We start from the raw sequence: 22,274 nt of genomic DNA, 5'->3' as shown, positions 1-22,274 counted from the left end.
AGATGATATTGAAGAGTAATAACAGCTGCATTTTGTGTGCAAATCCACATCTCGATTCTATGAGATATGTACCATTACCCTCATTTTATTGATACTGAGACTCTGAAAGGATAAACAAATTGCTCAAGGCCACAAAGCTAGTAAGTTCTGGAGCTGGAATTATACTTTTGATTATTAAATGATACTAAGTTTACCTTTTTTTCCTGTTGCTTAGAGGTAGGCCTGGTCCAGTGTGGTCTTCAGAGAAAAGCCAAGTGAAACTTTAGACCAAAGTTCTGGAGGTTTTACTCTTAAATAAAATTCCCATTGAAATAGTTTCCACTGTCCTGCCTTCCCTGTTCCCTGTAGCTGCTGAGTACATTTCCAAACATCTTTTTCAAACCCATCAGGATCTTCCCAACAAAATTAACTCGTTTTTAAAATTATGACCTACCCTTCTAAATCTGATTTTTGTGTGTTTGAGACAGGTGGTCAGGAATTCAGACAGAACAGTAGGGACCCTGATCATCTAAAAAGTCAGCACAAACACAAAGTCTTCAGTTGTTGCCTTTCTGACAGGACACAGGAGACATTGCACACTCGGCACCTGAACATGCGCAGATTAGCTCTGAAGTGCATGCAAGGAGACCAGGATGGCTGTTGCCCCAAGGACAGGGACTGGGGGACACAGAGACTGGGGTGGGAGGGACATTTGCTCTTCACTGTTTACTCTCGGTATGGTTTGAATGGTTTTACCATGTGTGTGTTTGCAACTTAAAAATAATAATTGAAAGAAATCACAAGGTGTACTTCTCAGTCTGGGTTCAGTTCAAGAATTTTTGGGTGTCTTCAATGTCCAATCCCTGGGCTTCTTGGAAGACTCAACCACTGACACTTGATAGACAAAGGCGTGGAGGAATATGAAGGAACATTATTTTATGCGAGTTCAGTTGAACAAAGAGCTTTTCTGCAAAATCTCCAGAGACCCTGTGGCTGTGAATGGCAAATTGGCTTTGACTCAAATCCTTTTATAGCAAGCAATCAACTAAATCCAAAGGTATGCCATATAAAATGTTGATGTATTTTGCTCTACTCAGAACATAATGAGCCAGCCACTTCAAGGAAACAAAATAGGACAGTGATGAATTTTTTTTTTCTTAATGAGCTTTGGGATAATTATCATCATGTTGGTAACTGTTACTGGAACAGCAGATGTAAGTAGATTTAATTTTTTGGAACTATTACAACAATCTCACTTGGCTTTCATTGCATGAAAATTCGAATCCCAAAATATGTTCAAATCATTTTGGTAAGGGCCAGAGGCTTACATGTTTTAAATATATAGCCCTAAGGAGGGTCCTTATCCCTAAATGAAATGTTACTGTAAAATCTGTGAACTTGTTTTCCTTCTCTGGTATCCAGAATCTTAATGTGTTGAGGCAAATTGTAATGGAATCACAGAAAAACTTTCTGGAATTATGAAGTTGGATTCACATTCAGCCCAACAGTAGATGATTAATATCAAACATCAAAATAAATTTAAGTTTCTAAATTGCTGTTTTTATTTATTCCACAGCCTCATATATTTAGGAAAGATCTGAACATTTTAGTTTATGTTATGACGCAAACTGGCTGTGTGACCTTGGGGCAGTCAACCCCTCCATACCAGTTTTCTCCTCTGAAGAACAAAGATAATAATGTCTCCCTTACCTGTCTTGCAGGGATGTGGGAATTCATTGAAACCATGTACACATAGGCACTGCAAAACTGAAGATAGCCTCAAGTTTATTCTCAATATAGTCTGCTGTGCATAGCAACCACTATCCAACCTATAATTGATTAATCTGCTGTCCTCAGCCACACACCTGCATAGGTGCATAATTGTGGTGGGGGTGGGGGAAGGGAGGGAAAAAAAATTCCATGCACTAAGACTGGAATAGAAATGGCGCCCCCTGCAGGCACTCAGAATAGGAAACAGCAATTAATAGTAATTTGAAGCTTGCTCTAACTTTGGAAGGGAAAGCTGGAATTTCTCTGTTTTACCTTTATTTAGGCTTCTAAAGCAATACCTTAGGAGCATAATCAGAGAGCTGAAGAAGGCAACTTATAAGAAATCGATTATGAGACCTATGGGAAATAGGTCTCAAAATAGTCTCTACTCATCTACTTAAAATGCGGTCTGCAGGCCAGCAGGTAGCATCCCCCAGAAGCTTGAGAGAAATGCATATTCCTGGGTATCTCCAACCTACTGAATCTAAAACTGTGGGGCTAGAACCCAGGTGTCTGGCCCATCTTTGAAAGACAGACAGAAGGGCTTCTGGTCAAGATGTAGGTGTAGGTAGACATGCTTCACCTCCTCAAGCAGCCACAAGAATAACTACAACCATACCTCAAGACAAATAACACCCACAACAGAAAATTGAACCATATGGCAGTCTGACAACCAAGGATTTAAAGAAGCCACATTCATCCAGAAGTGGAGAAGATGCTGAGTCAGGGTGGAGAAGAGAGGCGGTGGCTGTGGCAGAAAAGACAGTCCCACATTCACACGTGGTGGATAAAAATTAGGAGGGGTACTTGGGGAGTGAACAATCCCAGCCCCAGGCCAGACCACACATCCCAGGGTTCTACTTTTGGGAGATAAATCCCCAAAACTTCTGGCTATAAAAACCAGTGGGAGTTGGGGTTGTGGAAGAAACTTCTAGTTTTGCAAAAGACTTCACTTAAAGGGCCTACGTGGACTTAGAACATATGCAAACCCACCCGTGCTGGGATTCGCCACCAGGGCAGCAGCTGGGACAGCAACAGGTGCATATGGGAAGTAGGTGAAGTGACTGGAAATGTGGTGAGTACCAGGTAAATCTCCAGAAGCCAGGCAGTAGCATTGCCCCCTCTTCAAACCCTCCCCCAAACCAAACCACAAAGTGGTGAAGCGGGTTGCCCTGCCCTGGAAAATACCTATGGCTCTGCCCCATACGACTTAACAGGTGCACTAAGAGAGTCAAAGCAGCTCTACCTAATACACAGAAACAAACACAGGAAAGCTGTGAAATTGAGAAGACAAGGAAATATGGCTGAAATGAAAAACAACTAGACAAAATGGAGATAGCCAACCTATCAGATGCAGAGTTCAAAACACTGGTGATCAGGATGCTCAGAGAACTCATAGAGTATGGTAAAAGCATAAGGGAAGAAATAAAGGCTACATTAAGTAAAATTTTAAAAAATCCACAGGAAACCAACAGTGAAGGGAAGGAAGTTGGGATTCAGATCAATGATTTGGAACATAAGGAAGAAATAAGCATTCAACCAGGACAGAAAGAGGAAACAAGAATTCAGAAAAACAAGGGTCATATAAAAAGTCTCTGGGACATCTCCAAATGTGCCAATATCTGAATAATAGGGCTATCAAAAGGAGGAAAGGAAGAGCAAGAAGTTGAAAATTTATTTGAAAAAATAATAAAAGAAAACTTCCCTAATTTTGACAAAGGAAATAGATGTACAAGTCCAAGAAGCACAGAGAGTCCCAAACAAGTAGGACCCAAAGAGGCTCAGACCAAGTGAAATAATAATAAAATGCCAAAGGTTAAATATAAAGAGATAATCTTAAAAGCAGCAAGAGAAAAACAGAGAGTTACCTACAAAGGAGTTCCCATAAGACTGTCAGCTGATTTCTCAAAAGAAACTTTGCAGGCCAGAAAGGACTTGCAAGAAGTATTCAAAGTGATGAAAAGCAAAGATCTACAACCTAGATCATGCTGTCCAGCAAAGCTATCATTTAGAATAGAAGGGCAGATAAGGTGATTCTCAGATAAGGTAAAGCTAAAGGAGTTCATCGCCACCAAGCCATTATTACATGAAATGTTAAAGGAACTTATTTAAGAAAAAAAAGAAGGTCAAAACTATGAATAATAAAATGATAACAAATTCACAACTATCAACTGAATCTAAAAACAAAACAAAACAAACAAGCAAAAAATAAATGAGCAAACAACCAGAACAGGAAAAGAATCATAGATATGAAGATCATTTGGAGGGTTATCAGCTGAGAAGGGGAAGGGGAAGAATGGGAGAAAAGGTACAGGGAATAAGAAGGCTAATAGGTAGGTACATAATAGACAGGGGGAGGTTAGGAATAGGATAGGAAATGGAGAAGCCAAAGAACTTATATGCATGACCCATGAACAAGAACTAAGGGGAGGAGAAATGCTGGAGGGAAGGGAGGTGTACTGGGCAGAGGTGGGGGCAAAGGGGGAAAAATTGAGACAACTGTAATAGCATAATCAATAAAATATACTTTAAAAAAAAGACAGATGGAAGCAATCACTCCTCCAGCTTGCAGCACAGCAGTGAACCAGGTTTAATGATGTGTTTTAGAAGAACTGTGGAGCTGAAGGAAAGCCTACTCATTAACAAGGAGAATCTGAAGGAACTCCTCTGGGGAATACTCTCAAAACACACGTCTGGGAAATAAATCTGTTCTTCGGAGCAAAGCTTAATTTCCATTAAATTGGTCAATTTACACTATGGGGACCATAATATATTTCTAAAGCTGTTTTGATAGACAGCCCAGGAGAACAGTTCCTGTGTCCTGCTCACAATTTTCTCTCCAAGGGGAAGGCTGACAAGCCTGGTTTCCTGAGCCCTCCTGGAGACCGGACCCCCATCTTTTCCAGCCTTCATGCAATCACCTTACCTGCATCTCTGCTATTGGGAGGAACCATTCTTAGGCCTCAAAATGAATCTGAATTTGCTAAATGCAATTTGTAGCTCATTTAGTGTACAGCTTTGTACCTCTTTGATTGCCCAAGTTTTTTTTTCTTCTTTCTGGAGCTCAGACTAACAGAGCCAGACCATGGCCTAAGAGGGCACATTTGCACTTTTGTAGAACGTAGGCTGATCTGCCTCCTGCCCAACGCATAATACATATACCTGCATGGAGCCTTCTAGAATCTCAGTAGCAGGAAATGTGTTCTGCAGACATTTCTAAAACTCATTAATTCAAACAGTATAGCCATTTCTGGCATTGTTTTTTTCTTAGTTGGTTTAAACATTAAACAAATAGATTCAAAAGTCTGCATTCATTTTTCACTTCTGCATTTTGAGTTGCAATGAAGTCAGTAAGATATTTCTAGTGTTGGGAGAAGGTTTTGTGTTATCTACCACAATAAGTGTTCTCATTTTTGTTAGGATAACCCTTATGTTACCCAGCACACTTGTAGAATAAAGCATTATCTTTAAACAAAAATTATGGCCAGGAGAAAGCATCAGATCTGGAGTGTAATCATTTCTTTCCTGTTTTTTTAATGCAATCATTTTTTAAAAGTAAAAATTTAGTTTTTTGTATGTTTTGGAGATTAAACCTTTGTCTGAGGTATCATTGGCAAATATGTTTTCCCATACAGTTGGTTGTCTTTTTAATTTAATACTGTTTTCTTCAGCCACACAGAAGCTTTTTATTTTGATGAGATCCCATTTGTTTATTCTTTCCTTTATATTCCTTGCTCTAGGGGACATATCGGTAAAAATGTTGCTGCGTGAAATATCTGAGATTTTCTTGCCGATGTTCTCCTCTAGGACTTTAATGGTGTCGCGGCTTATATTTAAGTCTTTTATCCACCTTGAATTTATTTTGGTGTATGGTGTAAGTTGGTGCTCAAGTTTCATTTTTTTGCATGTAGCTGTCCAGTTCTCCCAACACCATTTGTCGAAGAGGCTATCTTTACTCCATTTTATATTATTGCTCCCTTTGTCGAATATTAATTGACCGTAGAGGGTTGGGTTGGTTTCTGGGCTCTCTGTTCTGTTCCATTGGTTTATGTGCCTGTTTTTATGCCAGTATCAAGCTGTTTTGATTACAGTGGCCTTATAATACAGTTTGATATCAGGTATTGTGATCCCTCCTACTTTGTTCTTCTTTCTCAAAAGTGCAGCTGCTATTTGGGGTACTTACACGACTCCACTCTAGGAAGACATTGAACCCAATTAAAAAATGTGCAAAGGACTTGAACAGACACCTCTCCAAGGAGGACATACAGAATATCCAGAGACACATGAAGAGATGCTCAATATCATTAGCTATCAGAGAGATGCAAATTAAAACCACAATGAGATATCACTTTACACCAGTCAGGATGGCTATCATAAACAAAGCAACTAACAGCAAACATTGGAGAGGTTGTGGGGAAAAGGGGTCCTTAGTTCACTGTTGGTGGGATTGCAGACTGATACAACCATTATGGAAAACAGTATGGAATTTTCTCAGAAAAATAAAAATCAACCTGCCTTTTGACCCAGCAATTCCACTGCTAGGATTATATCCTAAGAATCCTAAAACATCAATTTCAAAGAACCTATGCACCACAATGTTCATAGCAGCACAATTTACAATAGCCAAGAGTTGGAAGCAACCTAGGTGCCCGTCAGTAAATGAATGGATCAAAAAATTGTGGTACATATACACAATGGAATTCTATGCAGCAGAGAGAAAGAAGGAGCTACTACCCTTTGCAACAACATGGATGGAACTGGAAAGCATTATGCTGAGTGAAATAGGCCAGGAGTTGAAAGACAAATACCATATGATCTCACCTTTAACAGGAAGCTAAACAACAAAACAAACAAGCAAGCAGAATAAAAACCAAGACACTGAAATAGAGGACAAGGGGACAATGGCCAGAGGGAAGAGGGAAGGGAATTTAAGGGGAAAAAGGGGGAGGGATTTGGAGGAACAAATAGGAAGGACACAGGGATGAGAACTAAGGGGGGTGGAAATGGGAGGGAGGTGGGAGCACAGGGTGGGGGGGGCTGGGATGGGAGAAATAGACAAAAAACTGTATGTACTTGAAAAATAACTAAATAAAATTATTTTTTTAAAAAGATGAATAAAAATTTAACAAAATTTAAAAAAAATAAAAATTTAGTGAATGACATGACACCCAACTTATACTGAGTAAATATTTTGTTGTTTTAGCATTCATACTGAATATAAATGGTAGAAAATTTTCAACTTCTCAAAGTCATTGTAAGTTAAACTGTCGCATTGTTTTGGATGTGGCGGGTGCCGATTAACAGAGTTTGGGCCACAGCACGTCAGACAGAGGGGTCCGTCTCGGACTGCTGCCATGTGAACCTGCGCAGCAAGCAGCCAGAAGATAGCTCTACTGGAGCTGCCAGCAGGAAACAGAGGAACCTCAACTCCAGGTAAATTATTCAAAGTGTGCGGGTGACTAGCAGACAGCCTGATGCAAGCATGAGCCGTACAGGACTCTGGTACCTCTCAGTTTATTCCTTCCTGTGAGAAACCAGAAACAATAAATAACCTAGGTTTCTAGACTTCATTTCAAATCAGATTTGTTATCGCATCAAAGCAATCCCAGATTACATCAGGTGAGGTGTCACAGACCACCCTGAACTCTGCTGAGGGAGGTATGGGAAGCTCTGTCCTCGGCTCAGGACCAGGGGAGAGCGCCTCACCTGCCACAGGTTAGGTCATCCCCACAAAACGCAACCTGGGGTGTGCACACTAGCAGGCACAGAGTCTGGTTCTCACCCAGGACTTCTGAACACATTGGGGTTCCACCACATTCCCCCCATTACTTCACCTCCATTAAAACTTTGAGCCCCAGTTCAAGGATTTCTACCAAGAGGTGGCTGATTATTTATAATTGACTAAAAAAATGACAGAGAGCCCTTTGTTTCAGGGTAGCTCAAGGCAAGCCAGAAGGACTCACTTCCCCCAACAGGCAGATCTTATCCCCAGGCCTAAGGTTACCAGCCACCTGTGTTGTCATGAGCAGAGTGAATACTTACTGAAGTCCTCACATCCTCCCTGTGTCACTTCAAAGAGCCATGACAACCACCCCCTCCCAGGGCTACCCAGCCTGCACTTACCTGTCCCCTCACACCCCAGGGCATTCTCAGCATGGCCAGCCTGGCCTCACGCAACTGCAGCTGCAGCTGCCAACAGCTTTCTGTTCTCGTGGCTGCCAAGATTCTGTCCACAGCTGTGACCAATCAGTCATTCAGCAAAACGTGATGAACCATGACCATGTGCTAGGCAGGGGTCCAGATGCCCCTGGGGTCACCCACCACGTTAGGGCATGGAAGGCCTTCCTGCCACTTTCTCTGTCCTGCGGGCTTTAGGGTCCAAGAGAACTGGATTGTAACCGGGCTCCATCACTTACAAGCTGCGTGATCACAGATAATTCTCTTACCCTCTTGCACCTCCCTTCCTCTGGGTGTAAAGAATGTAATACAAATGTAAAACCATCTAAAATGATGCCATATATAGAGAATTTCCCTCAGTGCCTAAAACACAGTGTGAAAACCAGGGTTTGCCAGCTGCAGCACTGTGAGCTTTCAGGACGATGGTCCCGTGTTCTGGGGTTGTCCTGTGCTCTGTAAGGGGTGGAGCAGCGTCCCCGGCCTTTACACATTAGGTGGCAGCACCCCCACCTGTGACACCCAAAAGTATTTGCAGACATTACCCCTGACCCCCAGGGGACAGAACTTTTCCTGGTTGAGAACCACTGTGTAGAAACTAAAATAATGGTATTTGCTGTTACTATCCTCAAGAAAAGCATATGGGATCCAGAAAAGGCAAGGAAATGAGCTTTACCTTTACAATGATCCTGTCAGAGATGTGGGCAGACGACAGATAGAACTGGCCTTGGTGAGCAGCACGCAGTCCGACCACCAGCCTGAAGTATCTAATTCAGAAATATAAGACCAATGGCAACACATCAGGGAACAGAGATATAACCTGCGTGATCAAATGCCACCTGCAGTTTATGAATGGTGAATTTACCCAGATGAGTTTACTTGTTTAAAGATTGCACATTTAAAGACTGGACTCCTCTGCTTTAAGTTGAGGGGCCCCTCAACACTGTGTGGAGGGCCCAGGAACGCAGCCAGTACAAATGGGCTGAGCCCAGGGCCCCTCCTGCGGAAAGAGAGAGCATTTGATTTACTCGCCCTCGGTCTGGGTCCTCCTTTTGCCCGGTCTGAGGTGTCTGAGCTGCGTGGCCTGCCGTGGGCAGTCATCTCTCTGGGGACCCCGGGCTCAGCCCGTCTGCACTGGCTGCGTTCCTGGGCCCTCAACACAGCGTCACTCACAAACACGCACACAGTAGGAAGCCACCTTACAGTTCCCCGGTCCAGAGTCGCCCGAGCCCCATGTCCTAGGCCTCAGTGGGGGATGACTCAGGAGTGTTCGTTCAGCCACCCTGGACCCTGGACCCTTCCCACCTTAAACTGCTCTTGGCCGTGTACCCTGTACCTTGCACAGCCCCCAGTCATGACTTTAGTCAGAGGCCTGGCCCCTCCCCTCCAATTGCTCCCAATGGCAATTTTCATCAGTTACTTTGATTGCTTCCTCATGTGTACCACTGCTGAGACATTTTTAAGATCTGATCACTTCTTGAAAGTCAAAATAAAAACTACCCCTATCAGAGCAGCTTTTGCATTAATAACTGCATGATGAAATGTCATCAACTTCCTCTGTAACACTCTACAAATTCTCAAATCCCTAGAGAATGACTTCTCCTCTGTATATAAAGTAAATCAGTAATAGTGAGAATTGTTGTTATTATTATCAGCTACCATCTACCCAGCGCTCAGTGTGTCAGGAATTGGGCTAGCAGTTTATCTACATCATTTCATTTAGATCCCCAAAGACCCCTATTAGAGTAGAATATGGTTGTTGTCCCCATTGTACAGAAGAGGAACACGAATCTCAGAGAGGTTAAGTTGCGTGCTCAAGGTCACCCAGCTAGTAAACGGCAGTATGACCTATTCACACTCAATTCCGTCCAACTCCAAAACCAGTGGTTTCAAACATGTTATACATCAGCGTCACCTCAAGGGCTTGTGAAAATGCAAACTGCTGGGCCTCACCGCCAGGGTATTTGACTCAGTAAGTCTTTGGGGAGGCCTGAGAACTTGCTTTTCTAATAACTGTTTGGGTTATTCTACCTCTGATAGTCCTGGAACCACACTATGAGAACTGCAGATCTAAATTATTAATGCAAATTTATTTTCTTTTTTAATCCAAAAAGGCTATAGCAGAGCTGCAGGGTCCGGGGCATCCTATCAGCGAGCAGCACACAGGTCTGAGAACTGCAGTCAGCCCCCCCTCGGCCCTTGGACGGCAATGAGACATAAATGCAGGGTGACTCCAGAGAATCACAGAGGCAACCAAAGTGAGCAGGTTCAGGGCTTGGCGGGAGAGCAGGCATTGCAGGGATGAGGATGGAAGAAGAAAGATGCCTAAGGGTGAGTGAGATATGTCAATAAGCTGAATCAGAGAAGGAAGGGAAATGGCTGAGGGAGGCCTGGTTTGCAGGCTAGTAGGGTCTACAGCAGCAGAGAGGCCGGTGGAGGGCACCGCCTGGTCATATAAAGCACCGGCCACCCCAGGTGGACACAGCGACGCTGGGACCTCTGGTCAGGATTTGGTTTCCCCTCCTTTCTCATGTTATTTGCTGTGGTTTCACTGAAGTTTCATCAGCCCAATGTTACTTTGGTGACGTATGTGGTTGGCCAGAGTAGGTCAATTCTAAAACAGCAGAAATACCAAGAGACTGTAAAAGAACATAGAGTCTTTGAGCATATGTGGTCCATCTGAGATTCTCAAGCATGTTCCTGAGTTCCTGTCACACTGCGGAGGACAGTTTATTCCAGTCACTGATTTTTAATAAACCATCCATAGTGAGGCCAGGGATGGGGGCCAGGAAAGTGCACGGAATAACCCTCGAGTGGAAGTGCTCATCCCGCAGGAGCTCAGGCCCAGAGCTTCTGACTCACAAGGGCTGTGTGCTCCTGGAACCACATATGGACTCTTTTACCTCCACAGTGAGGAGAAAAGACATATTTTATTTGTGCTTCTGCTTCTATAGCACTCACTTCCTCACTGAAGCAATTTCTCTAGGTTCCTCGTGAATTGCCTCACGTCTCCTTCATGTATTTGCCCTCTCCTGGCCTGGATGCAGGAGGCTGCTTGTTTCTAAGGACGACCACACACAGCCTTCCCCAGGCCAGGCAGAGCCGGAAGCACCAGGCAGGTTGAGAGCTGTGTTTGTACACGAGGCTCCTGCTTGAGCATCAGGCTGAGCTCCTGCCTGGCCCCAGCCACAGGGCCATCTTCCTCCCAGCCCCAGTGGGACTGACTCAGGGTCAAAACATTGAATGTCTCAACGGTATCCCAGCCAAATCAGTTGTTGAAAAGCAAATCCCACTCTGAACTGATTCTACAGAGCACTCTGTCTTTGGACCACCATACTGCTTTGGATAATCCCAATGCTGTATGCTTTCTATTTTGGAACCCGTTAAGCAATCTATCAGTATAGCTTTAGAAGAAGAAAAAAATAAACTGTAGGCACAGGATGGATCCAGAGCCTTAAATTTAATTCTTTCAGCATTGTGCTGAGTTACATGAAAAATTAAAAGGTCTAACCATAATCTATCCCAAGGAACCAAGGTTGTTATCGAGTAGTAAATAATTATAAAAATAAAAATTGAGCTTTTTAGAAGAACTTTTTTGCAATTATTTTCATGCATTTTATCTACTTTATTTTTGTGGACAGTATATGTTCATAAATTAACATATTATTATTTAGTTGCTACAGTAAGATTCATTTCAAATAAGCAAAATAAATTGGGCAATAGGTTTTCTTCCCAAAACACTCACAAAGGAATTCAGAAAAGAAGTTCTTACTTCACAGGATTGAAAATCTTTTTGCTTCTATCTGCTTGGGATTGTTCAACAGCAGTTACTTGATGGGTGGCTTCCATCTATGTAAAACAACATAAAGAAAAAATTTAATAAACTAATTTATTGATAAAATGCTCATTAGTAAATAATGTTCAAGTACTTTAAAGGTCTTCCAAGGTATCAATCTAAGCACTGGCCGGAGGGGCAAGTCACTGAAAAGACATATGAGGCAATGGCTCGGACCTTAAAGCAGTATGTTCCTGGTGAGAAAAGAAACAAACACCTGAAAAACTACACAGTGAAAACACAAGACCACAGATTATTCCAGAGAAACAGTGAGTACAGAATGGGCCAGGAGAAACATCAGCTGCAAAACACAGAGCAGCATAGCTCAAAGAAGGCATGCATTCATGTGTTCATGCATTTATTTATACATAAATACTTGTTGAGCACCTGCCATACACACCAGGCATTGCTCAAGGTGTTAGAGAAGTTGACCAAATTAACAGAAGTCTGTGCCCTTGCAGAGCTTACGCTCTAGTAAGAAAAAGCAATGGTAATAAAAGAAGTATAGGAAATGGCACTTAGTCCTTCGTACAAACCCTCCTTGTCATTGGTGGACATCAGCAATGACTCAGTGAGACCTGCCCTGTCGTCTGTGGCTGTGGGTGTTCATTTGCCTGGTGACAATTTTTCTGAAAAGCCACTAGGCAACCTACATCAAGAGATTAGTAACGTTCATTCTTTCAATGTGTAAATTCCTCTGCTGGAATTTATCTTCATGCAAAAGTGGGTGTATATAGATGTTTACTGCAGTTGTATTAACAAGAAACACTGGAAATAAAACAAACAATAATATAGGAATTTATAGAGTACCTCCATACAATGGAAATCTGTGTCATCTTTGTAAACGATAGTTTGATAGAGTCTTTACTATCATACGGTGTTATTTTTCCACTATATTAACAATATGAGATCAATTTTAATAACAGAAAAGTAAGGAAAAATAAGCTACCAGATGGTGGATCCTAAATATGAATGAATTTTTCCTCTTTCATGTTTTTCTATTATGTTTCGACATTTTTACAATAGAATTCTTACTTCCAAGATCAGGAAAATATGGGTATTTGTTTTTGTTTGTTTGTATTTGCTTTCATTGTGCTCCATTTTGGTCTGGTTTGGTTTGGTGTGAAAGCTTGGTTTGGAGGAAGAGCAGCTGATGGGCCCAACAGTCCAGCACCATTTTGGGAAGCTAAGCCCAGATTAATGATCAGAATAAAATATGTGGACAATAGCTACTCCCACTAAGGTCCAGGATCTGAGGTAATAATTTATTAGATACTCATTGGCCAATCAAGAGTCATCCTACCCAGCTCTATCATTTATTATCTTGGATGAATTATGTTACATTCTAAGCTTCTGTCTTGCCTCTCTGTTAAACTGGAAAAGAGGGGACATTGACTGGATTAGTGGTGTGTTAACTTTTTTTAAGTCAGGGACCTCTTTGAGAATTTGGTGAAAACTTTGAATCTACTCCATATGAAAATGAACCAGCATCAAAAAGTGTAAAGCAATTAAGACCATATTTAGTAAAAGAAGTACAAGATTGATTCACTGAAAACTGCAAAACTGCAGTTTGATGTGGATTTTGCCAGTTTGAGCCCAGGTTTAAGAAATTAGCAGCTTCAGCCCTGACCGAAGCTGGTGTGGCTCAGTTGGTTGGGGGTCACTCTGCAAAAGGCAAGCTCACTGGTTTGATTCTGGTCGGGGCCCCAGTCAGGGCGCACACAAGAGGCAACTGATCGATGTTTCTCTCTTACAATGGTGTTTCTCTCCCTCTCTTTCTCCCTTCCTTCCCCTCTATCTGAAAATAAATAAGTAAAATCTTAAAAAAAAAGAAATTATCAGTTTCTGCTCCCTTTGTCCTGGACCAGTTGTTCTTAGAGCCCATCCTCCCTGCTGTGTGGAAGCACAAGCTGCCCTACAGAGAGATAGTATGGGAAGGAGCCACTACCCCCCAGCCCCTCTGAGCTCCGGGCTGATGGCAGCACGCACCAGACAGGCACATAAGTGAGCCTTCTTGCAAGTTGGATTCAGCAAATTGGAGCTGCCCTAGCTAATGACTCCTGAACAGAGATGAACTATCAGAACAAAGCCCTAACCAAGTAGATTTGTGACCCAAATAAATGATTGTTAGCATTTTACATTACTGAGTTTTGGGGTAGTTTGTTACTCAGCAATGGACCACTGGAACACTTATTAAATGTTGGCTGAATTAAATGGAACTAACTAAATAAAAGACTTACCTTAACCCCAAAACCTTTCAAGTAAAACATTTCTTTCTATTGGCTGTAGGCCCATTTGGGTTTTGACAAATTTTGCCAAAATTATATCCCCCAAATTTGGATATAAATGGTTATCTGGAAATGGTTCTTCTTTTGGCAAACAAAAGCTTCATCTGCCAGTGAAAAACCAAATCCTTTGTCTGTGACAACTTGGAAGCCTAATTTGGATCCACAGAAAGAGGAATCAAGAAACCAGCTTCACAAATATTTTCTACACATTGTCTGTCTTGAACCATATTAATCGTATAAACATTCAAGAAAATGTAGTACAGAAAGTTCTTGTTGCTATATGTAATCAATCAGTTTTGTGCATTTTTGCTGAGAAAATGAATATGATATTTCAAAACACAGCTGGCTCCCTCGCAGCTTTTTCTTGTCTCACCAGGAAGGCGCACAATTCTCGCCCAATGCAGGCATTGTTTGCTCAGCCCGCCTGGTCCCGTGTGCTTCCCACACCCCTCCAGTTACTGGACTCCACCATGCAGCAGGAAGACATAGGCCAGAAGTCGGGAAGTCACTGCACTACTCAGACTTGTGAAATAGTTATCTTCCTGCTTCTTTAAAAAAATAGAAGTCTCTGCATTTTATCAGCAATACCATACTCAAATAGTTTCTCAGACGAATGAGTATCCCACCTACTGGTGATCATCTGAATAAAGTAGACAGGTCAGAAATACCAGGGATAGCTTTGTCCCGGATCAGCCAGAGTCAGCCATACTACTGGTTGAGAATTTGTCTTCTCCAGATGGAAGTCAGTCCCTTCTCACCCGCCCAGCCTGAACAGCACCGCCAGCCTCCTGTGCTGGTCATTTCTGCAGAAGGGGATGCAGCGGTGGTGGAGTGGCTGAAAGATCAGCTTCTTGCTTTACCTGTTTTAATCAAATCATTTTCAATAGAAGGTTACATGTTTAATTAAATATTTAATTATTTTATATATAAATACTTTAAAACATTAATGAAAATAAAACATGCTAAATGTGAGACAGTCTAAGGAAAGAAGAGAACACAAAAGTTGAAAACTCCTTTGGTGAGTTTTTTTCAAACATGTAGGTATGGAGCCTGATTTTTAGTTTACTGAGGTTTCTAAATCTGGGTTTTTCCCACGAAAGAAGCGCCCTCCCAGGAGCACAGGTGGAAGGGGGCAGCACTGCCTGCTCTGCTAGCTCCCCGCTCCTGCTGCCCTGTGGATTTTCGCATCTTGGGATCTCAGTTTGGAAGTCTGCCATCATAATGAACAACACAGAGTTTCTAAATCGTCCTCCAATTTCAGAGACAGGAAATATCAATGGGTCTCTTGGGTCAGTCGTGTTTGCGTTCTTTGCAAGAAAAGCACCGTCACAGTGAATCAAGTCACTGGGTCATTGATTACCCTCAAGTGGCTGATCAGTCAAACGCCCCACAATCGCAGTGCTTGGGGGCAGCAACAAGAACAGCCACTGAATGAAGGACTTGATAAAGACCACGAGTCTTGTGCCATCTGGGAACTTTATATTGAGTCGGGTTCCTAGAGCTGATCTGCTAATTTGCTCATCTAACGGCCAGATGGATTGAACTGTATAGATTTTACTACAGAGGGTAATAAGAACTGTCTTGCTTGAGAAAAAAAAGAAATATCTTTTTGCGATCTTCCATGTTTCACTGTCAAGAACTCTGAAGAAAGCAGGTAAGGTTGACGGCCCAGATATGAGCACTAGCCTGAAATTTAAAAGCAGCTGTGACAGAAACTGAGTCAACCAGCAACGTTTGTGCTGGAGACTAATCTGATCCTTGACCACCAATCTCTGGTTAAAGAGATCTGTTTACTGAAAAATAGCGATTCTGTTTTTGATATCAAAAGTCTATTATAAAGCCAATGAAACCGGCCTTTTAAAAAACTCTTTGTAGCACAGGTTTGAAATATCACTCAGGAAAAAAAGATCTGATGCGTTTTCAGTCCCCTAATGTGAATTAGGTAATTGAGAAAACAATATTTTTGTAACAGTTTATTATATTTTTCTTGTAGCCATCTTCAGGGACCTTAATGACTTCAATGTCTTTAAGGCTCGTAACATGGCTTTATTATTGCCAGCTCTCTCTAAATTTCTGCAGAAACACATTCAGGTAAGCAGACTAACTGACTGGCCTTTTTGGGGGGGTAACAATTTAGACATAAAAATCTAAGAAGACACAAATGATTTTCTCTCTTAGTAGTGAAATCAAGAGGACCTGAGTTCTAATCCAGATGAATATTGCCTCCATTCATGCTTAAGTGAATTATGGCTTCAAAATGCACCTTCCTCTGCATCCTTGAGTTGATGCCATTGGTGTTCTCCTTTTTTCTAAATCAGTCCAGCATCAATGGGCTGGTCCGTAAACTTTAGAAAATAAGCTATTCAAGTGAGAAGAGAGATAACAGGTACCTCTGATTAACTCAGATGCACAGAGACCAGGAAGCATGAACGGGGTCAAGTAAAATACTGTGCATGTGGGTGACAGTTTCGTACCTCGGTTCTTATGTTGGAGGCAGAGTGTGGGACCCTCCCCTGAAGATCACGTGAAGGCTAAGACTCAAAACCAAGACCTATGGGCTCTTCCTCTCTTTTTCTAAGTGCACACAGTGGCAAAGACACCTCAGTGATACTATTAGCAATTTGCTTTTTTCTGCCTCCTGTTAAACACGCCAACTCCCAAATCTGTTTACCTGCTGAGATTTTGTTTTAAGGAAAAGATTTCCTTCCAGTTCATCTTGCATAAACGTCCTAGACATAGGTGTGCCCTTAAAAAAGTTACATTTGAATTTGGAGAATACCATGAAGACCCTCAAGTCTGTAGGCCAATTTTGTACCATACGTATTACTTGAAAATTTTATTCTCTAACCACTAACATTTCCTACTGTTTCAGGAAGGCACTTATAATCAATGAAAATCCTACAAGACTTAGATGGGTAAATTATATGCTAAGGAATAAAGAAAAGTCTTAAAGAATGTCCACATTGGCCTCTTGAAACTATAACGTCATAAGAATAGAATGAAACTCTTCCAGTTGAAGGATATTTTGTATGGTTTGAACCAGTCTCTGAATACAAAGGCGCCACTGGCGGTGATTACTGCAGGTGCATTCAAAGTGAACTTGACAATACTGACTGGCAGCATGGACGCTGAGGGAGAAAGGCGTCACCAGCTAAAAATTCAGGTGACCCCCAAAATGTATTCTCCAGTTTTTTAAACTAACTGTAGGATTAAATATTGGTAACTTGAGAAACCTCCATTTTTCCAGATTTTAGCTTTAACTGAGCATGTGATCTGAGAAAGACCCCCTCCCCTTCCATTGCTGAGTGGGTAAATTATAACAAGTCAGAATTACAAGTCTGGATTCCTGACAGCCAGACACCCAGGTCCCAGCCATTCATCAGGTAGAATGCAAAACAGAAGGAGTAAGCCATGCTTCTCATTGGCCTATCCCATTTGATCAGGGGTGGCCACAGAGCCCCACACCTTGGGTTCAGTCTTGAGAGTTGGCACTACCTTTTCCCCCTCACTCTCCAGGCTACCACAGGGCTTCCTAAGGCCACTTACAGTCTTTCATAATGACCATTTAATAAACAAACTATGCCAAGGAATACTTTGGTATGGCTGCCACTTCAGAGCAGGAGAGCACGGGTCAGCAGGCATCGCGTTCTGAGCTTCACTGTCATGGTCTTGCATTTCACTGATGTGACCCCTGCTTGGTCACTGCAAAGAAATAGGTGTGTTAGATCTTTCCCCCAAGGCTGCTTTTCCTAGATTCAGAGACAGCTGTGTGGAGCTAATGACCAGGCCATGTAGAAAGCAGAGTGACTGTGTTGGAAGTGACAAGCATTGGGAGGCAGGAGGCATGTGGCCACGTTTCCTCATCTATAGAAAGAGCAGCTTGGGGTCAGTGATCTCCAAGGAAACGCTGCCCTCAGTATCCATCTTCCCTACTTCATAGCATCCCCACACTTCCATTCTGTGTGGTTCCAGTGATGGCCATGTTCAGTCTGAGGAGGGTACGGTACCCAGCCAGGCTTGGTCAATCCAAGTACCGCATTCACTATTCACATCAATAGTTGCATCAGGTACACACCTGGCCTAATCCAGTCCAAGCAGAGTGGATCCCAGCACTACTGGGAATGAGGGTTCAAAGATGCTGAGTTTTATCTGAGTTCCGAACCTGCAAGATACATCTGCAAGTTTGTAGGACATCAGGGAAAGCCTGTCTGGAAAGAAGGCAACGCAGCAGGAAGCACCTGAGAATGAAGGGCACCCAGGCTCGTGGGCGTGATTTGGGTTCCAGGATCCAGTCCTAAACTCCAGCATCACGGAAGCCAATAAGTCCTCTGGCTTTGTTTTTGTTTCTTTTTAATGTTATGTTACGTTATGTTGTTATGTTATGTTATTTTTTGCTTAAGGCAGTTTAAGGATATGGTTTTTGTCTTTCATTTCCTTGTTTTCATTCACTGCAATCAATACACTCTAGTTTGTTACAGGTCCCTTGTGGCACCAATGTTCTTTGGTTCAACTGGCTTTTTTGAACTTAGACGAGTTATTTATTCACTTAGTGTCTTATTTCCCTCAACTGCAAACCAGAAATTAAAACAGATGTCCTGCCCAACTTGCACCATTGCACAGGCTGGGAGAACGAGAGTGACTTTCAGAAGCTGATACTAGGACACGGTGACAGAAACCATCCCGTTAGCACCTAGTGTTAACTGTGTGCAGTTGCTACTTTTGTATATCAGAAAGGGTCAAGCAACAGCAGTTTCACACGTGCAAGCCACCATTTTTGCATAGTCCTTGCACACTGTCTTAATTTGAGTATCCTCCAAACTGCAATTCAACAGCAGAAAGTTTTTATATAAATTTGACTGGAGTGTTCGTTGTTTCCCTTCTCCTTCAACTCCCCCAGCAGCACTCATGCCTGACAGAAGGAGTGAAGGGGAAGTGGTGGCTGTTCACGTGCTCAGGTGCAGGCAGTAAGAATGACACAGAAAGATGACCTTAGCTCCTACAGAGCATGCACTTAGCCCACAGCTTGGGAAAGACAGGGGGTATGGCTGGGTTTGCTTTCACTCCTATAAAATTCTCTGTACTTTTATTGAGGGCTTCCTAAAATAAATAACAGAGCTGCTTCAGTTTGCTTTTGATCCTAAATGCGCCACATAAAATGTGTTTCCTTTGGTCACATCTATTTTTGCTTGTTTGTTTTTATAAATATGGATTTGGAAACAATTCCTCAAAATCCTGAGAAACTTTTTTTACCTATAAGTAAGGAGGTCGGCAATGCAGGGAACTCTGTCCTCCAAAAGATACCTGGCCTTAAGTATTTTCAAAATGATAAATTTTTCTATCCTTCTCCTGCCTATACCAAATTCAGAGAAAGTGAGGAACCAGTTTTTCCATCTTTCATTCCTTTCTCCTTCATTAAAGAGAGGATGAAGGAAGTTCAGGAGCTTCAAGTGCAAGTGAGTTGCTGTCCCAACTTTACACTTAATGGCTATACACTCTTAGGGAAATGGTCCTAGGACTCTGGGGTTTGGTCTCTCCATCTGCAAAGTGGGTGTAACCATAGGACTTTCCCCAGGATTGTTAAAGGGATTCAATGAGTAGTGTCTGTGAGTGCTTAGCACAGTGTCCATCACCAAAGTGTTTAAACAATGGTGCCATTATTACCCTTCTTGTTTCAGCTCAGGTGACTCCGTTATTCCCAGGAATCCTTGGCAAATACTTTGTCCTTGGCCTCTCTGGTAACACTGTCTGATGTGAGGGAATTGCAGGTACTCAAGGGCCAGGTGCCGGTGGGGGTGAGGGGCAGCCAAAGGCCAGCTCCGCTCCTCCAGGTGCAAGTTGGGAGGGTGGGCAGTGGGCAGGGGGCATTGTCCTCAGGGGTAATGGCATCTCCCACCCTTTCTCATCATAGCAGCAAGGGTGTCAAGGCAGCCACTCCGACAGGACTGACATAATTGTGGTTTCGCTGGGAGCAGCTAGAGAGCCCCAGGGATGGGAGTCTGGGACCACAGGCTCACACCAAAATTTCTGGCACAAGCCGGAGCCTATTCGGGGGATCATTAATACTACTAATAATATCTATTATACCTGTGTGTTTTCTGAACTACAGGCACTGTCCCAGACATTTGACATAGTTTCTTATCAACACATTAACTTATCTTCAAGGTTAGGATTCCTTTTTTAACAGACTTTCTTCACTGACATGTCATATACATGATGAAGGCACATTGATCATTAATACACAATTTGATACTTTTTAATACAATGAACTATATCAGTACTGCTCCAGCAATACTCGTGCCTGACATAAGGAGTGAAAGGGAAGAAGTGGTTCTTCACGAGTTCAGGTACAGGCAGTAAGAACAATGCTGGTAACTTCCACATCGAGAAGCAGGACAGTCCAATGCTCTAAAAGAGAACCCCCTGCCCTCTGCTCATCGCCACTTCTTTCTACCCGAGAATAATCATTATTCTGAAATCTAACACTGTAGAGAAGTTTGTAGAAATGGAATTCTATGATAGGTACTCTTAAGGGTTGGTTTCTTTTGCCCAACATTATCTTTATGAAGTTCACTTATGATTGTGGCAAATGGCAGTTGTTTGCTCATTTTCAGTGCTGTGTAGTACTCCACTGTGCGAATACACCACAACTTATCCTGCCCTTGACGGTCATTCAGGCTACTTTCAAAAGGTTAGTGGTTATTATGAGTAATGCTGCCAGGAATGTTCTGGGTGTGTGTTTTAGGGGCACGTGTGCAACTGTCTGTCAGGCCTAGTCCCCGGAGTGGAATCCCTGGGTCAGAGGCTATGCTTTAGCAGATGCAGCCAAACACATTGAGAAAGTGGGTAACCCACTCAACAAGTGTGGAAATGGGCCCAAAGACCTGACATAACTTGCTTAGTGTCACAGCTGCTCAGTGGAAGGGGTGAGATTCAAACCTTTTTCTTCCCTTCATGCCACACAGAGGATTTCTTGGGAAAATGTAAGAGAAGAGAGAAGCAGGAATGTGAAGGCAGCCGACCGTGAAGTCCCAACATTTTGGAAAAAACTCATAGCTTGAGTTTGAATGTCTTTCAAAATATTTTCTTATGCATTCCTTTTTTTAAAATCTTGGAAATGACTGAAGTAGAACTTACGGTTCTGATTTGATAATCAAGAAAAATGAGGCTTTGAAAGTTCCCAGTTGCTGGGGAGATGAGTGAGATTCTTCTGATCCTACAGTGTGAATTCAGTCTCTGAACTCCTCACCAGGGGCCAAAGGTCACAACTCTGCAGCTAACAAACCCTTTTATAGTTAAGAAGCAAGCCACATGAGGCCGTGAACCCTTTTATATCTGCGGTTCGGATTAGGTGGGACCAGGAACCCTCTCATATTTGGGATCCAGACCACGTGAGGTTGAAACCAGCTACTAGGAGCCACCAGCTGCTTTCTCTCAGAGTAAGATTTTGCATCTGGTCACAGCAACCCAATAATTCTACATTGTGATTGGGAGCCGTCTAATTGGAGATCTCGGAACACTTGCTCAAAGTGAACCGCTTGGGACAAGGTCAACCCAACATGCCTTATTAATTGATTTAGAACATCACCTCCCACCTTGGCCAGGCGACTCAGTTAGTTGGGCATCGTCCCGTAAACCAAAAAGTCACAAGTTCGACTCCTGATCAGGGCACATGCCGGGGTTGCTGATTCAGTCCTGACTGGGGTGCATACAGAAGGAACCTGATCAATGTTTCTCTTTCTCTCTCTCTCCCTCCTCTTCCTCTCTCCCCCTTTCTAAAATCAATAAGCATGTCCTCAGGCAAAGATAAAAAAAAGAACAAACATCAACTCCCATCAAAAATCCTGCCTATGAGACTAGCATAACCTCTTCCTTCCTCTACCCATGTGCCCCAGGACCTTTGTAAAATCCCTGGGCCTCTGCAACATCCAATCTGAGCTCTCTACTAGAAAATGTGTAAAAATCATGACACTTGGACTAACTGAGCTTTGCCTCTTTTTTTCCCCCATTATTTTTTGCCCATCTGATCATTATTATTCTAGAACCATGGTCTGGAGCCAAATATCTTTGGCCAGCTTTTAATGACTTTTGAATAGGTGTTCAACAAGGGACACCTTGGGACACCTAAGGTGGGGCATTTCAGCTCGTCTTCCATGATTATTCTCTGGCAATGGTGCAAAATCAGTGCCCTTTCCAGGGACAGGCGGCAGAAAAGCAGCGCAGGGTTGAGC

At 42.6% G+C, this 22,274-nt stretch overlaps 1 protein-coding gene and 1 non-coding gene across 2 annotated transcripts in view; both read right to left on the bottom strand.

The window, feature by feature from the left end:
• The window catches only part of MYRFL (myelin regulatory factor like), a 115,257-nt gene that overhangs the window by 47,698 nt on the left and 45,285 nt on the right, over positions 1-22,274 (bottom strand). Inside the window, 9 exon segments of the mRNA XM_053661440.1 lie at positions 8,600-8,690; positions 10,421-10,537; positions 11,696-11,772; positions 13,999-14,034; positions 14,036-14,083; positions 14,086-14,195; positions 15,475-15,485; positions 17,593-17,621; positions 17,623-17,737. Of these exon segments, the coding sequence (XP_053517415.1) occupies positions 8,600-8,690; positions 10,421-10,537; positions 11,696-11,772; positions 13,999-14,034; positions 14,036-14,083; positions 14,086-14,195; positions 15,475-15,485; positions 17,593-17,621; positions 17,623-17,737 (634 nt within the window).
• On the bottom strand, positions 16,032-16,161 carry LOC119039436 (small nucleolar RNA SNORA33). Its single transcript, XR_005080613.2, has one exon. It is a non-coding gene; the product is annotated as a small nucleolar RNA SNORA33 (small nucleolar RNA).

The sequence above is a fragment of the Artibeus jamaicensis genome, unplaced genomic scaffold (genome assembly GCF_021234435.1).
Source record: "Artibeus jamaicensis isolate MK-2021 breed Jamaican fruit bat unplaced genomic scaffold, CSHL_Jam_final contig_233, whole genome shotgun sequence".
Taxonomy (NCBI): Eukaryota; Metazoa; Chordata; class Mammalia; order Chiroptera; family Phyllostomidae; genus Artibeus; species Artibeus jamaicensis.
Note: the sequence above shows the minus strand (reverse complement) of the source record. Positions and strands in the feature narration are given on the sequence as shown.